Source organism: Acomys russatus, chromosome 25 (genome assembly GCF_903995435.1).
Source record: "Acomys russatus chromosome 25, mAcoRus1.1, whole genome shotgun sequence".
NCBI lineage: Eukaryota > Metazoa > Chordata > Mammalia > Rodentia > Muridae > Acomys > Acomys russatus.
In genome coordinates, this window is record NC_067161.1 from 10,227,004 (window position 1) to 10,243,157 (window position 16,154).

Genomic DNA, 16,154 nt, shown 5'->3' on the forward strand with positions numbered 1-16,154 from the left:
GAATAGAACCAGTACTCTACCTGTGATATTGCTAGCCTCGTTTAACACATTTTTACAAAAATTACCTTTTCTAAACAAAAAATAGTAAAAATGTGAAATATTTTGTAGCCTGTCATGTTTTGAAGAGAGGCAACTGAGTTAGATGTTCTGCTGTGGCCACAATGCTGTTTGAACTGTGTGAGGGACAGCCATCTCACTCAGCACTTATTAGTAAAGAGAGGAGACGCATTGCTTTTTCAGGTAACTGGGGATAGATACTCTGCTTTTGATAGATGCTTCAAAAGTCAGCAAGCAGAGTCTCTTGAGGGTGAGTTGATATGATCCTTTGGTCACTGAGTTGTGAAACATTTTCCAAGTGCGCTAACATACTTGATGCTATACTATCAATCTCCCTCCTCCAAAGACCCACATTTTCTAGTGTCACTATCAGTTTCATAAACAAAGCCAGGCTACACAGAGAAACCCTGTCTCAAAAAACACAAAAACAACAACAAAAAACTGTCTTCAGGGAGAAAAGCAGCCCCGCTTCCAGCCACTGTGCTGGCGCTGCTGCTGGTTCCTGCTTCTCCACAGTTCAGCTTCGTGTGTGTGTGTGTGTGTGTGTGTGTGTGTGTGTGTGTGTGTGTGTGTGTGTGTGTGTGTGTGTGTGTGTGTGTGTGTGTGTGTGTGTGCGCGCGTGCGTGCGTGCGTGCCCTCCCCCAGTGGCTGCAGTGTCTATAAGGTGGCGTAGGGTACCCTGGAGCTGAAGTGAGAGTTGGTTGTGAGCCACTCACCATGAGTGATAGGAACTAAACTCCAGTCCCTTGGAAGAGAGAGCAGCAGGTGCTCTTAATCACTGAGCTATCTCTTTAGCCCATAAGAGTTCTTGAATTGGGGGTGCATACCAATACTGTGGCAAGTAAGTGGAAGTCAGAGGTTTACTTATGGGAATTGATTCCACCATATAGGTCCTGAGGATTGAACTCCAGGTGTCAGGCGCCCATTAGCCTATGAGCAAACGTTCTGAGGCAGGGGCTCTGTAGTACTAGAAGATCTGGAATTCACTTTGTAGACCAGGCCTGCCTAATTTACAGAGATCCACTTATCTCTGCCTTCCGAGTACTGGAAATAAAGGCATGTGCTGCCACCAACAGCATAAGGTCTCTCTGGGTAGGTCAGACTGCTCTGCTTCCACTACCTGTCAGCGGACCTGCTCTGTGAAAGGCCTAGGTGGTTGGTATTTCAGGCTTCATACATCATAAGGTCTCTGTTAAAACTAATCATCCTAAAGGCAACTGCAGATAATATACCAGTGAATAAAGATGGCTGTGTTCCAATGAAAGCTTTATTTATTTATTTATTTATTTTTGAGACTAAAACTTGAATTTAATTTTTGTGTATCATGAAATAAACTTTTCCCAGGCATTAAAAAAGGTAACTATCTGGCCAGGTGGTGGTGGTACATACCTTTAATCTTGGCACTTGGAGACAGAGGCAGAAGGATCCCTGTGAACTCCAAGACAGCAAGGGCTACACAGAAGAAGTCCTGTAAAAGTAAAAGCCATTTTGAGGTTGTGACTCATAGAAAGTGGGAAGCTTGCCAGATTAGGTTATTTGATCAGTGCCTTCTCTATAGGAATGAGAAAGCTTTTGAATAAATGTTTTCTTATAAAGACTTATTTAAGGGGATGTAGAAATTGCTTAGCACTTAAAGTATTTGCTGCACAATCAACAAGCGTATGGAGTAGAGTTCAGAGCTCTCAGAGCTGTTTTGACTGTAATTCTAGAGCTCAGGAGGTAGAAGAGGCAAGGCAGCCCTGGAACAAACAAGCTTTCTAGAGTAGACATTCCTACACATTCTGAGTTCACTCGGTGAATACAGTGAAGAGCAGTCAGTGACAGTGCCAGCTTTGGGCCTCTACACATGCGCGTGTAACGTGAAACAAATTATTCAAGGGTACCAGATGTAGTTAGGCGTGGTGGTACATGCCTATAATTCTAGCACTTGGAGACTGAAGCAGTAATGAGTCCAAAGCTAGCCTAGTCATACTCAGTTCCTGTCTCAGAAGATACAAATACAAAAGCACATGCAAAATGCAAAGGTCAAGTGCTCTTTTGCAACACTGTCTTACAAACAGAAGAATGAAGTTGGCAGAAAGAATATTCATATATTTTGAGGATATGTCTGTATGCTTGAATGCGCTTTTGTGTTGCTGAGTGCTGGGGATGTTTTCATAGGGAGTCAACAAGAGTAGCCAGGCAGTGTCTATAACAAGGTGCTCACAAGACCGGATGGGTCCCTGCCTCTATTGGGAGTAAATCATGGGTACTTGGTGCAACTGTTTACATGTCTAAAGTGAGGATGTTAACTTTTAACCTTTCACATGAAAAAACAATCAAGTAAAATTTTAGAATTTGACAAGTTAGACTCTCCAAGTAGTCTACATGCTGTGGCCCAGCTGGAACTTTTGTCTACGACGTGTGTTAATTTGTTTGAGACAAGACCTGCATCCCTTGCGAGAGCAGTCGCCAGAGCTGCTTTGACAGGCTCCTTCTGTACAGTTTCTTTCTGGAAGCCAACAGTTAGGACAGTGGCCTACACATTAAGGACTGGATTAAGGTGTGTTCCCAGGCCATGCCATGCAGGCTCAGAGTTTTTATTACTGTCCTATTTGTAGATATTCGGCAGCCACCCTATCTATCTATCTATCTATCTATCTATCTATCTATCTATCTACCTACCTACCTACCTACCTACCTACCTACCTACCTACCTACCTACCTACCGATCTCTGGCTTATTTTGAGACAGGGCCTCACTCAGGGCCCAGGCTGGCCTAGCACTCACCCTCCAGTCAGGCCTCTTGCTTCACTCTCCTGGGCACTGCAATTACAGGCACAATGGTAGCAACACAATAGGTAGGAAATGTGATAGCTAAGCAGTGAGAGCAATGGGCACTGACAAATGTTGGAGAAATACTATGGGGCTTTCCTATTTTTGTAGTTCAGTTATTTATATTTGATGTGAGGGTATAATAGATGAAGGGTTATTTCATGTGAGTTGAATGTCACTTAAGGACAGAAAAGCATCTCCAGAAAAGTCACAAAGGGTCCCTGCAGTAAAAGGACCTCATTTATTGCCTAATTTGATTAGGAAAGCAGATTCGGGAATTAGCAACAATTTAAGATCAGAGATTTGTGTTGGCGCAAACTCCTCCCTGCTCTATTTTGTCTCATGGACTGAGTATCAGAATTAAAGCCCACTATATTCAGAAACCCTACCTCACACCTCCAGACCAAGGATTCTTAACGTGATGAGTGAAGGGCAGAGTGTTTGTGGAGAGCAGAAGCCAGGAGGTTAACCATGTCAGTCTGCTGATAGAGGTATCTGAGCACCATGTGTAATGTCTTCTCCTAATGTTTTCTGCCTCCAGTCTTTAAACCTGAGGAGCTGCGCCAGGCACTCATGCCAACTCTAGAAGCACTCTATCGACAGGACCCAGAGTCTCTACCTTTTCGACAGCCTGTAGATCCTCAGCTCCTAGGAATCCCAGTAAGTGAATATGAAAGATATGTTAGAGCTTTGAGTATCTATTGTTTTAGCTCTTAAAATTGAGGAAAAGAAGCCTAGTGATGGCCTACACCTTTGATTTCAGCACTTGAGGCAGAGGTGGGTAGATCTCTGAGTTTGAGGCCAGCCAGGACTACGCAAGATTTGAGTAAAATAACTTTGCTATAAAAGTCTGTGTCTGTCATCAGTTACTGAGGCAGTAGAAGCGTTTGCTGGACCTCAAGCCCACATGCGTTAGCACAGAGCCCCTGTATTTAAAGAGTTAAGTAAGTATACATTTTCTGGTGCTTTTGTTCACCATTTTAATTCAGTAAATTAAAATCTCCATTTTCATTAAAAATATGTTTTGGGGCCGGATGTGGTGGTGCACACCTTTAATCCCAGCACTCGGGAGGCAGAGGTAGGTGGATCTCTGAGTTTGAGGCCAGCCTGGTCTACAAAACATGTCCAGGACAGCCAAGGCTACACAGAGAAAGTGTGTGTGTGTGTGTGTGTGTGTGTGTGTGTTTGGTTTGGTTTTTCGAGACAGGATTTCTTTGTACCCTTGGCTGTCCTAGAACTCTCTTGTAGACCAGGCTGGTCTTGAACTCACAGAGATCCACCTGCCTCTGCCTCCCAAGTGCAGGGATTAAAGGCGTGTACCACCACACCCAACTCAAAAATATGTTCTAATAATCCTTTTACTTTTGTCTTTTTTTAATGTTGCATTTGCAATAATTTACTCATACTTGCACTTAGCAGTTGCCTATGGTAGTGAGCCAAATCAATAAAACATTTGGGATTATTTTCTTTCCAGTTCCATACCTTACTCTTGGGTACAAATGTCTGATGCTTTCTGTTTTTATTCTTGAACTTTGCGGAATCCACTCACAGAGTTGACTTTTTTTTTAAGGATTATTTTGATATTGTGAAGAATCCTATGGATCTTTCTACCATCAAACGGAAGCTGGATACAGGGCAGTACCAAGAGCCCTGGCAGTATGTGGATGATGTCTGGCTTATGTTCAACAATGCATGGCTATATAATCGTAAGACGTCCCGGGTATATAAATTTTGCAGTAAACTCGCAGAGGTCTTTGAGCAAGAAATTGACCCTGTCATGCAGTCTCTTGGATATTGCTGTGGACGCAAGGTATAGTATTTCTGGAAAGCAAACTTTTTTTTTTTTTGTGGTGGTGGTGGTGGTGGTTTGATTTTTTGTTTGTTTCATTTTTTTGAGACAGGGTTTCTCTGTGTAGCCTTGGCTGCCCTGGAACTGTCTTATAGACCAGGCTGGCCTTGAACTCACAGTGATCCACCTGCCTCTGCCTCCCAAGTGCTGGGATTAAGGGTGTGCACTACCACTGGCTGGCTAATACTGGTTTTGCAACAGTTGACTTCCTGACATGATGGCATGGTCAAAGTGGGAGCCTTTCCTGAAACTAGAGCTATGTCAGTTCTGTGACTTTAAATCCGAAAATGTCCTGGAATAACTATGAACATTGTTAGAATTTTACCTTAGGTTCTAGTTAATAGCGTACCAGCTGAGTCTAACTCCACAGCATGCTAGACTACTTGAGGGTGGTAAGTAGAATACATGTTTAGTGTTTTCTTCTTGTTTTTGCAGTATGAGTTTTCCCCACAGACTTTGTGCTGTTACGGGAAGCAGCTGTGTACAATTCCTCGTGATGCAGCCTACTACAGCTATCAGAATAGGTAAGCATCATGCAGATCTCTGCATTCCAGAGCAAAGGAAGGTGTCAGGGTAAGCATTGTGCATCTGACCATAGCCTGGATGTGTTATTTATTTCCTGAAATTCCTATTAAAAGTGCCACAGTTTCTGTGCCTCTTGAGTCAGGTACCCCCCTGGTCTCCTGATTTTAAAGCATAAATTTGCTGGACATGGTGATACAGGCCTTTACTCCCAGCACTTAGAGCAGAGGTAGTCAGATCTCTGTGAGTTTGAGGCCAGCCTGGTTTATATAGTGAGTTACAGGACAGGCAAGGTTATGTGCGATATCCTGTCTTTAAAAAAAAGAAAAAAAAAGCATATAGTATAAATTTTAATCTTACCTTGGGCTGAGGTTGTAGCTCACTGTAAACAAGATGCCAAAGTTGAAACTAACCTTGGAAAAGCCTGAAATGACTTTTAAGATATTCAGAAAATAGAAAATTACATTTTCTTCTACAACAGATGCATAAGATGCGTGCCTATATCATTTGCCCTGCTGGGATAGATAGATAGATAGACAGATAGTAGATAGATAGTAGATAGATAGATAGATAGATAGATAGATAGTAGATAGATAGATGGTTAGATAGATAGTAGATAGATAGATAGATAGTAGATAGATAGATAGATAAGATAGATAGATAGATAGATAGATAGATAGATAGTAGATAGATAGATAGATAGATACATAGATAGCAACCACAGGTACTCTTTTCTAACACTGCCATGTAAGGGCTGCTGTTCTTTAGTGAATTCAAGAAGAACTTTCCTGTTGGGCTTCCGTGTAAACCTGGTACCCAGCAGTCAGGAAGCAAGGCAGAAAGGAGAATTGTGAGTTTGGGGCCAGTCTGAGCATGGCAATGTTTGAGATACTATTGCCAAGGCCTTGAGAGTGGTAGGCCAGCCTTTTGGAATAGATCTCCTCCTTTACACAGAGGGACAGTGAGGTAATAATCCACAGATAACTGCTGTATGTAGTTTGTGGCTTATTTTAAAAATTAAAATTTCTAATCATTTACCTGCCTTTTTTGCTAAAATTAAGTGAAAATTAAATTCCTTTCTGTCCGTTATGAGACCTCTCGCTGCTTTGTTGCTGCAGCACAAAGGCTTCATGGCTTGAAACACAAGTTATGACTTATGCTGGGGTCAGTACTGTTGACTCCATTTGTGAGCCAGAAATGAGAGCCTCTGTGTGACCAAGAGGGACTTTGCACATGTTCTTTGTCTTAAGCCTTCAGCATTGTATCAGGGTTTTGCTGCTGTGGGTATTTGCGTCTTTTCTTATTTGAGCCATAATAATAATAATAAGTGGCCTGTTTGTTTAGAGGTACATATGTATATAAGCTTGACACATTTGGAATTCTGAAAATTTTTTCAATTATGTTCTTTTCAGTTATCTTTGTATTTAAAAAAGTCATTCTCCTGGATAGCTCCATGATAGCAGTTTTTAATTTTTTTAAGTTCCACCCCCATCCACCCACCCACTCACCCCCACCCCCAAAAAAGAACTTGATGGCTGGTGAGCTGGCTCGTCAGGTTATGGCATTCATCGTCTAGCTTGATGACCAGAGTCTATTCCCTGGTCCTGTATTCTAGAAGGAGACTACTAACTCCCTCAAGTTGCCCTCTGACCTCCACGTGCACATATGAACTCTCACACACACACAAAAGTTAAAAACAAAAAACAAACAAAAATAGAAGACCTCCAAGCCTCACATGACCAATCTACTGTTCTCCATCCCAGCTTAGGGTCATCTCTATTACAAGTGCAGCCTGAATAGCCTGTGCTGCTGAAAACAACTCAACTCAAATACAGTTTAATTTTTATCTAAACACCCTCTTCTTAAATAGAAGTTGTTTGGTTTTGGTAAGACAAGATTTAAAAGGATACCATAACCCCTCATAATGGGATCCTCCCATAGTGACCATACAGTTGTTCTGTCCTCTGCATTTTTTGTTTTAGCCCTAGGACTCTTAATACATCTTAACCTTGTCCAAGATACAGACAAAATAGCATCTTCCTTGGGCTCTTGTTGCCCCATCGTTAGTGGAATAATACATAGGGATGTACTTTGAGTTTGAAGACCATTGTGATCTATATAAAGTTGTAAGTCGGTTGGTTGGGTTTTGTTTTGTTTAGTTGAGACAAGGTCTCACTGTGTAGCTCCAGATGGTCTCAAGGTTAATCATCTTTCCTTAGTCTCCTGAGTGCTAGTATTATGGGCAGAGACCATCTTGCTGTAAGAGTCACAAGATTGTGTAGATTAGTAGTAACTACACCATGAAAAATGCTGTGCCTGATAATTTTTTTAGCTAGCACAATTTTGGTCTAAAAGGAAGGTGAGGTATTACCCGCTGTCTCTTAGTGTTTGCACCTTGCATTCTTTGACTGTTCCTGGGTACTTGGGAACCACTGCTTTTGATGACTTAACCAGGCCCAGCCCCATCAACTGAGCACAATTAAAGGTAATTTGAACTAATGGGATCAGGAGAAGTGGTAGAGGACAAACACCAGGGCTATTCTGGAAGTCCTGAAAAGCCCAGTTTTATTTTTGTGTAGAGCTCTATATAAGAGTTGTATCTGATGTCTACTCGTGTCAGAAGCTTTAACCAGCCACACATACCTGTTGTGCTCTTAGAATGGAGTATATGAATTAATACTCTGTAATCTAAGAAAGGAGGTCAAGTTCTTTGATAAACATGCTATAATTAATTGCTCGTAATTTTTTTTCTGAAATCAACTATGAACACTGTTGTGTTCCAATAAATAAATTGTTTTGTCACTTGTGCTAAAGTTTTGGACACTTAAATCAGTAAAATATTCTACAGACCATTTAGGTAAGCAGTGACACTCTTAATGTTTATGGTTACATTTTCACTTGTTTCTACACTTTAAAAAATTGAAAGTACCTCACTTTTAGGAAACTGTTACAGCTTTTCCAACAATTATCTGAAGATAATGTGAAAATTATTTATAGATAATTAAATACTGTTAGGCTAAATAATGATAGTTTGTGAGTACTGATAGAGTTCTTAAAACAATCTGCATTTGAAATTGAAATCATACATTAACTACCCTCACAGTTAAACCATATAATTACATGTGCTAATTTAGCAACCCAGATTTGCATTATCATTGGATTATGTGAAATATTCTCCTTCACAGTTCCATATTCATCACACTACTTCCTTCACACAAGACAGAATGTTACCCAAGCTGTAAATGGTTAAAAAGTGAACCTCTGGACCTTTCTTTTTAGGGAGAATGAAGTGTAGATTGTGTCATAATAAAACAGGCTGCATTGCTTCTGTTATCCAAGACCAGACTTGTTTCATCTTCATTAGACAGATGCCTTTTTCTCCACTGTCCTCACCTCAGAGGAGCTCAGTGCAGTGAGGTTATGGGCCCTGCCCTCTCACCTTCTTAATGAGCAGGCCTGATTATCTGTGCTTTGAATGCCAGGGCTTTGGGACAGACGCCAGAGTCTTAACACTATCCCTTAAATTTTGTGATCCTGAGATTCTCAGGAGTGGGAACTGGACACGTACAGAGAGCTTAGGTTTCCTTAGCCCCTCCAGGGGCTGGCTGTCAATCACCAATGCTTCTTTCTGCATTAGTTTCCACCATTGGAAAATGATAGGTTCATGTTCTTTTGTCCTGGATATTGCGAGGCTTTAATGACTGACTGACAGAAATAACCAAGAGTTTTTCCAGGTTTTAAAAATCACTCATGACTCACTTGTGATTGTTGTGGTTTCTTTTCAAACTATAGCAGTTTTTGCTGGCCCCCAGTAGTACGTTTGTTTGTATAATGAACGGATCTCTCAGTTCTAAGCTTTATTTTTGACAGAGAAGCTCTTGGCTTGAGGGAATGATATGCAAGGTATTTTTTTTAAGGCTCTATACGAATATTTACAAGATAGTGAATGACAAGGACATCACTATGGTTTATTTTTAAAATAGACAAAACTGTTAATCTGTCTGTTCCTACTCAATTTTTAATCTTGTCCTGGCAAGAAATTATTATTAGTCTGGTGATCTGCAGTGATCTGCCCTGTTCAACCACAGAATATGAAAAATTGGATAATCTTGAGATGTTATGAATGCTCTGAATGAAGTTTTATGCTTTAACTTGGCTGCATGTGTCAGTGAAGTCTGTACACCAAATGCTCAGTGTTTTAATGGAGATGAAAACGGGGGCTTGTGGGGGCCTCTCCTCGCGGCTCCTTCTGTAGAGAGTGCGTGACTGAATGAGTGAATGAGCATGCGGTCAGTGGTGAATGAGCAAGTGAGTGAGAGCACAGTCATTGCTGCTTACTCTGCGCTGGGCTCAGCCCGGTGCTCCCAGTCTCATCAGTGTCCCTAATACTAATCCTTCGTGGCATCTTGTAGATGTAGTTTCGAGCTAAACTTGCATTTGATTGTACTGCTGCTGCTAGCTTATGCTCATCTTTTTGCTTGTGTAATTTACTGCCATTCAGCTTGTTTATTTTATAGTATTTTTGTGTGCTCATCTTGTTTTATGCAGAGTCCATCTGCTTTTTGTTAACTTCTCATTCATGTCCTTTCCAAACATTTAATAGTCTTTATTTTAATTGTTTTCACTTAACAGCATGAGCCCAGGCTCTATATTATTATCACACAAGAAATTGGGATGATGGATAATTTTTCAAATGCAGATTGTTCTATTTAAAGATTAACTCTCTAAATTTGCTTAACTTGGGTTGTTACCAAGTCAGAACAGTCATTCGCCATGTATTGCAAGATGAATGATTGGTCCCAGTGCCAAAATTCAAATCAAAGCTTAGAAATGAAGCAAAGCTTTTCAAAATTGTTTGTGGGTTTGCATATATTGTATTGTTTATACAATATATCACAGTTTTTTCTCTGTATATTCATATTAATAAATGGCTGGAAAGTCTTTGACCCTGACTGCATTTCTGTTAAGTGTTTGTCTAGAATATGGATTTGGTTTCATTTGTATTGTAACACAATTATTATTAACTCAGTGATTAATATATGAAAAATAACAATTATAAAAATGGTTCTGGGTGCTCAACATTGTCACACATCTGAAGATCTGGCTTAATACTGGAAATAAAACCTGATGCTATCAAGCATAAAATTTCCATTTTGAAAACTGAAGCTATTCCAGTTTAACTTGCTTTTTGAAGGCTTTTTTTCTCATACTGTGTTTCAAAGTAAAATTTTCTATTTTAAACCCTGGCTCAATATTTAATTTTATAACAAAATTCAGACTTCTAAATTTAGGCTCCATGCAATCCTAATATTAACTCCTTGAAAGCATTTGCATCTTGGAGCCGGACCAAACCTGTCAGTTGTTAGTGATGATGGCCTATGATGCGTGCAATGAGACCGAATGCTAATCAATGCTTTGCCTTGGCTTTCTGCTTTGTGTTGTCTGGTGTTTTGCGTCTTACCTCTGTGTCTGTGCTATTTGTTCCCTTCCCTGTTCTCTAATTCTGCCCTTCCCCTCCTGCCCCCTGTTCCTTTCATTGTCCTCACTGACCCATCAATCAACCAACAACGCCCCCCCTTCGTCGTGGTGCTCTGCCCTGCTCTGATTGGTGGCTTCGTTGCTTGGGTGGCTGTATGTTGTGATGGAGCAGTTCACCCAAGTATGGCCTTCTTGCTGACAGGTATCATTTCTGTGAGAAGTGTTTCACAGAGATCCAGGGCGAGAATGTGACCCTGGGTGACGACCCTTCCCAACCTCAGACGTAAGTACATCTTGTTATACTTCCTTATGTTCATGACTAAAAAAGAAGCCAAAATGTGTCATTTTGAGTTTCATGCAGTTTGTATTTTAGTTTTCTTCACGTTAACTATACCCACATTTACTGTAAACATAGTTACATGAGCATAGATGCTTGTACTTAAAGATATAGGTGTCAGCCAAGCAGCAACCCAATTCTCCATGGTTCTCCACTTGAGGCAGGATTAATTCAGTTAGTTCTTCATATATCTCACTGACAAATAGCGTTCTTCGTAGTGGTGGGTAACCTTTGCTTGGAAATTATAATTTGAGTTACACCTAGGAAGCCTAGTAGCCTTATCCACAGAAAAGTAGGTTTGTATACATTATCACCACCACCACCACCTTAAAAACAAATAAGAAACCTTTGGAATTAAATTTAACTTTTTAAGCAACTGAACTAATATAGGTTAGATTCTAATCCTCTGTCCACATTTTTTAGTATAATGTAAGTTTATATCATTCCTTGCTAGTAGTCTGACTCTTATTCTCTAGCTGGATTGAGCATGTCTGTTAATTCATATTTCTGCTTGTCTCGTGGTGAAATTTCTTTTGAGTGGCAGTATAACCAGACCATAGCCAGAGAAATGAAAACCACTGTGGGTACTTGATTTTTGTGAAATACCCAAAGGCCTACTGACCATCAGCCCTAGCGTGCCCGGCATTTTACAGTTCTCTTTTCTGCACATTGATTTTTCCCAGTCTTCCCATGCATCTGGTCATTCTGGAAATACGATTCCAGAGTTACTGTATCTCACAAGCAGCAAGACTGCGGTCCAGAAATGATTCATTACCCTCCTCATCTTAATTCCTTGGTCTAATTGGAGTTAATCATTCTCTTGTAGGAAGTAGGAATGGTGGAAGGGTAATCAATAAGTGCTAAGGTTCAGTGAGGTAGACACCAGCAAGAGCTATGGAGTACTCTTGCACAGTACGTGACTGTAGATAACAGCTATGTACTGTACATTGCAGGAAGCTACAAGGAAGGATTTTGAAAGATTTTTGTACACCTGTTCCCCAAAGAGAAGTATTGGAGGTGGTTAGTATGTTTAGCCTAATTTAAGCATTATACAGTGTGCGCAAGTTTCAGGTATTAAAATGTTCGACTCTTGAGTTTTTGTATGTCATTTAGAATAAAAGCTAAAGATGCGGAAAAGGGGCCAGCAAGATAAATTGATAGGTACAGGCATTTTTGTTTCAAATCTGGCAACCAAAGTGGAAGGAGAGAACCAACTTGACAAGGCTGTTCTCGGATCTCCACGTGATCACTGTAGCATACTTGTCTGCACATACACATTATGTTTACACACACATAAACACACATGTAAATATGTAAGTACTCTTTTTTTGCAAAGTAACAACCACAAAAAGGGAGGTGGTATATAATTGAATGCTTCAGAAGCGATTCACATGTGCACAACTGAAACTCAATATTCCACCCTCCCAAAATACAAAATCTTTAGTGGATGCTTCCCTTGTATTAAGGATATGTTGCCATTCAGTTGTGGTCTCACCAATGTCCAATTTATTAGCTGTTCACCATATGAACCTGACTAAAGGTAAACATGTCTAAATCTCAACACATATACTGATGTGTCTTAATTAAACTTACAGTAAAGCTCATAGAAGTTAGGAACATATTTTAATGAAAAGAAATTATAGAGAAATATATGAGTCAATTAAGATGTTTATTTTTCTTTTAAATAAGGACAATTTCCAAGGATCAATTTGAAAAGAAGAAAAACGATACCTTAGATCCTGAACCGTGAGTATATATATATATATATGTTGTTTTCTTTCTTTTCTTTCCTTTCTTTCCTTTTCATTTCTTTTCTTTCTTTCTCCTTCCTTCCTTCCTTCGTTTGGTTTTGAGACAGGTTCTCTCTTTATCCTTGGCTGTTTTAAATTCACAGAGACCCGCCTGCCTCTGCCTCCCAAGTGCTAGGATTAAAGGTGTGCAGTACTACACCTGGCTTTCCCACCCCCACCCCCCTTAGTCTTAGATGAGGAAAGCTACTACTTGTGATTAGATTATGGGAGAAAAAAAGTAGAGTTCTATGGGAAGCTATCTAAAACTCAAAATAGATGTCTCTGTCACACATTCTCCAATTGTTGAATTTTAGTGGTGACTATTGTGGGTGTTTCAGTTCTGTTGGAACCTCTCTAAAGTTTGGTCATAGGCATCTTTAAGGACTGCTCAGTACAGTTCTGCAATGAATACAGGCAGTTACTCTAAGTGAAGTGCTAACATGGTCCCAGAGAAATTCCAAAATGAAAACATTTTGGGAATGTCTAGTTTTTTTCTAAATCTGTCTTGTGAAGTATAATGTATGTTCTTGCCACTGCCTTTGCTTATGAGAATGCTTCATTTGCAAAGTTTACTGTCTAATGGCTTTTAAAGCTTGGGACAGGTCTGAGACCTAGCATAATTGTTTTGTTCTCTTGGCCCCAAATCTCCCAGTTCCAGAGAGGTCAGCTGCTATAATGGAAGACACTGAACTTCCCACCCATGCTACATTTAGCGAGCCACCTTTCCTTAGGGAAGGCTACTTTCTCTTTCTTACTTTCCGATACCTAGGAATAGGGTTGTGCTAATTAATGAGTGCTGGTGTATATGGAAACTTCTCCGGGGGCACGCACTTGTACCATTAGAGACAGTTCAGTTTTATTTCTGATTCTTTGTTATGTTGTCATATCATCCTCCAACCCCACTTACCACCCTCAAGTTAATGATTTATTCGTATGTATCATTGTTTGCCTAAATGTATCTATATACTGGACATGTGCATCTGGTGCCCTCAGAGCTCAGAACGGGATGCTAGGTTTCCCAGAACCAGAGTGACTGTGAACCATCAGGGTTTTTGGTAGGTAAACTCGGGTCCAGTGTTCTTAACCACTGAGCCCCCTCTGGGTTTAAAGGTTCTTTTGCAGCAATAGATGAATTCAGGCAGCAAGAGGCACCGTGTGCGTGGGAGAGGGCTTTTAGCATGGGTACAGCAGCATCACCATTAGGGTTGGCTTACCTGGAGTTGGTGATTCTTACCTAAAAGCAGGTGCTAGAGAGAGGGACATAACATTCTGAACATATGGAAGGAAAGAGCAGAAGATACTCAAAGCACACATGTCACAGGAACGATTGGCCTGTCAGGCCTGAGGGTAAAGATCCACTCTGGGGTGTAGTAACAGGAGCATGCAATGAATTTAACCTGTTTGGCATTTAGACCATTCAGTGTGCACTGGGCAAGTTTGGAGGTACAGCTTTGATTCTAGTAGAGAAAGGCCACCTCTGCAGCAGGGTGTGCTGGCGCTCCCTGTATTCCCAAAAGTTAAGAAGCTAGGGCAGGGTGGCTAACTCAAGACCAGCCATCTTGTCTCTAAAGAAAAACTTAAAGAAAAAAAGACAAGAGACTTAAGTACAACCTCGGCCAAGAAGTCACGGCTCAACGAAAACTGGACCTGTTGGAGGTAGAAGATGCCATGCCATGAGAGAGAAGGCTCCATGTCATCAGGGTCTTATTACATATGCATAACAGTTTTGTTTTTTTTTTTCTTTTTTGGTATTTTCTTTCCTGACACTAGAGGAGAGAATTGAATGGGCTGTCTTTAGAGATAGGGTGGGAGTCAAAGTTACTGTTCTGAACTTGTGCCTCACCACTGACACCAACCAAGCTCACTTCAGAGATTGGAGGTACAGCTCTGGAGGAATGGAATGAAGGCCATAAATGATTAAGTGGGGTGTGGGGAGGCAACCTCCACCATAACTAGTAGTTAGTAGTCACAACCAACTCATGCTGCCACTGTTCCACAGTGTTGCACGTGGGTCCTCTTTCTCAGAACAACAGCAGCAGGGAGCCTGGCTAGGTCATGCCATGGCTGGGGGGCTGAGGGGCTAGATAGGTGGCTCAGAGGTTAACAGCACTAGCTGCTTTTCCAAAGGTCCTGAGTACAATTCCCTGCAACCACCTGGTGGCTCACAACCATCTATAATGAAATCTGGTGCCCTCTTGTATACATAATAGTTTTTTAAAAAGACAAAACAAACAAACAAACAAACAAAAGCTACGGCTAACTGGTTATATAGCAGGTGTGGCCGCAGGATGAAGGGTTAAGAAGAAGCTAGTCATTATCAGGAGCATGGGCTCTCTCAGGGAACTGGGATGCTCTCTGGTGCCCTCTATTTGCCTGTGATGTGGATTTTGGTAGCAGCGAGACAGTAACCTAAAAAGCAAAAGGCTTGACCACTCAGTGTCTTAGTCTTGAGGGTTCCTATTGAAGTCTCCTCTTGGAAGTGGCTATAGCTGAAGTGAGCAGTGTAAGGCCCGGCACCGGGAGACCGGAGTTTGTACTCAAGCCTATCCACTTTCTGTTAGCATTGAAGATTTAAACTATCTGTCACCAACTTGGAGCAGGTGTTTCCTGTGCCTGGGGCCTAGTGGGCTGCTCTCCTCTAGTCCCTTGGGAAGGGGGTTCTGAAAATTAGAAGCAAGTATTTATAACCTGTTACAGTATTTTGTATCCGTTCAGCCTACAAAGCAAATAACTCACACAGGGAGACTGAAACGTACTTTAAAGCTGCCAGCACTTTGCCGGGCAGAGTCTGAACTGATTCTAATCTACTCGTAAACTAAGCAAACTACTCTAAACCTTATAACGTACATATATTCCAGGCACTTGCCAGTATGACCCCTGGGCTGGTCCTCCTCAAGTCCCCACTGTCCTCCTCCAACTGTCAAAAACCTTGTTCCTTCTCCAACAGTCCAATTTTCTCCTCCCCTCCAGGAAGTCCGGCCTTCCACTTCCTGTCCTTCTGCCCAGCTGATTGGCTAAACAGCCCTTTATTGATGGTTGATACATTCACTCAGCATTCCTCCACAATAACCCTAAAAATACTGTTCTGATTCCTATGCCCTTTTAGGTACTTGAAAGTTCCATCGAGAAAGAATCGGTTTTGAAAGTGCATGGTAATGGTAGAATTACTGAACTTTGGAATATACCTTTATCATAGTAAATTTTAAAAATAAGGTTTTGGAGCTGAACATGGTGATGCAAGCCTTTAATCCTAGCACTCTAGGTGGCAGAGGCAGATGGATTGCTGTAGGTTCGACACCAGCTTGGT

General features: G+C 41.1%; 1 protein-coding gene across 1 annotated transcript in view; it reads left to right on the forward strand.

The window, feature by feature from the left end:
* Crebbp (CREB binding protein) overlaps positions 1–16,154 on the forward strand; it is a 129,496-nt gene that overhangs the window by 99,913 nt on the left and 13,429 nt on the right. Inside the window, exons 17-21 of the mRNA XM_051167579.1 lie at positions 3,413–3,531; positions 4,442–4,681; positions 5,156–5,244; positions 10,923–11,003; positions 12,747–12,803. Coding sequence (XP_051023536.1) covers positions 3,413–3,531; positions 4,442–4,681; positions 5,156–5,244; positions 10,923–11,003; positions 12,747–12,803 — 586 coding nt within the window. The remainder of the gene's footprint in view (positions 1–3,412; positions 3,532–4,441; positions 4,682–5,155; positions 5,245–10,922; positions 11,004–12,746; positions 12,804–16,154) is intronic.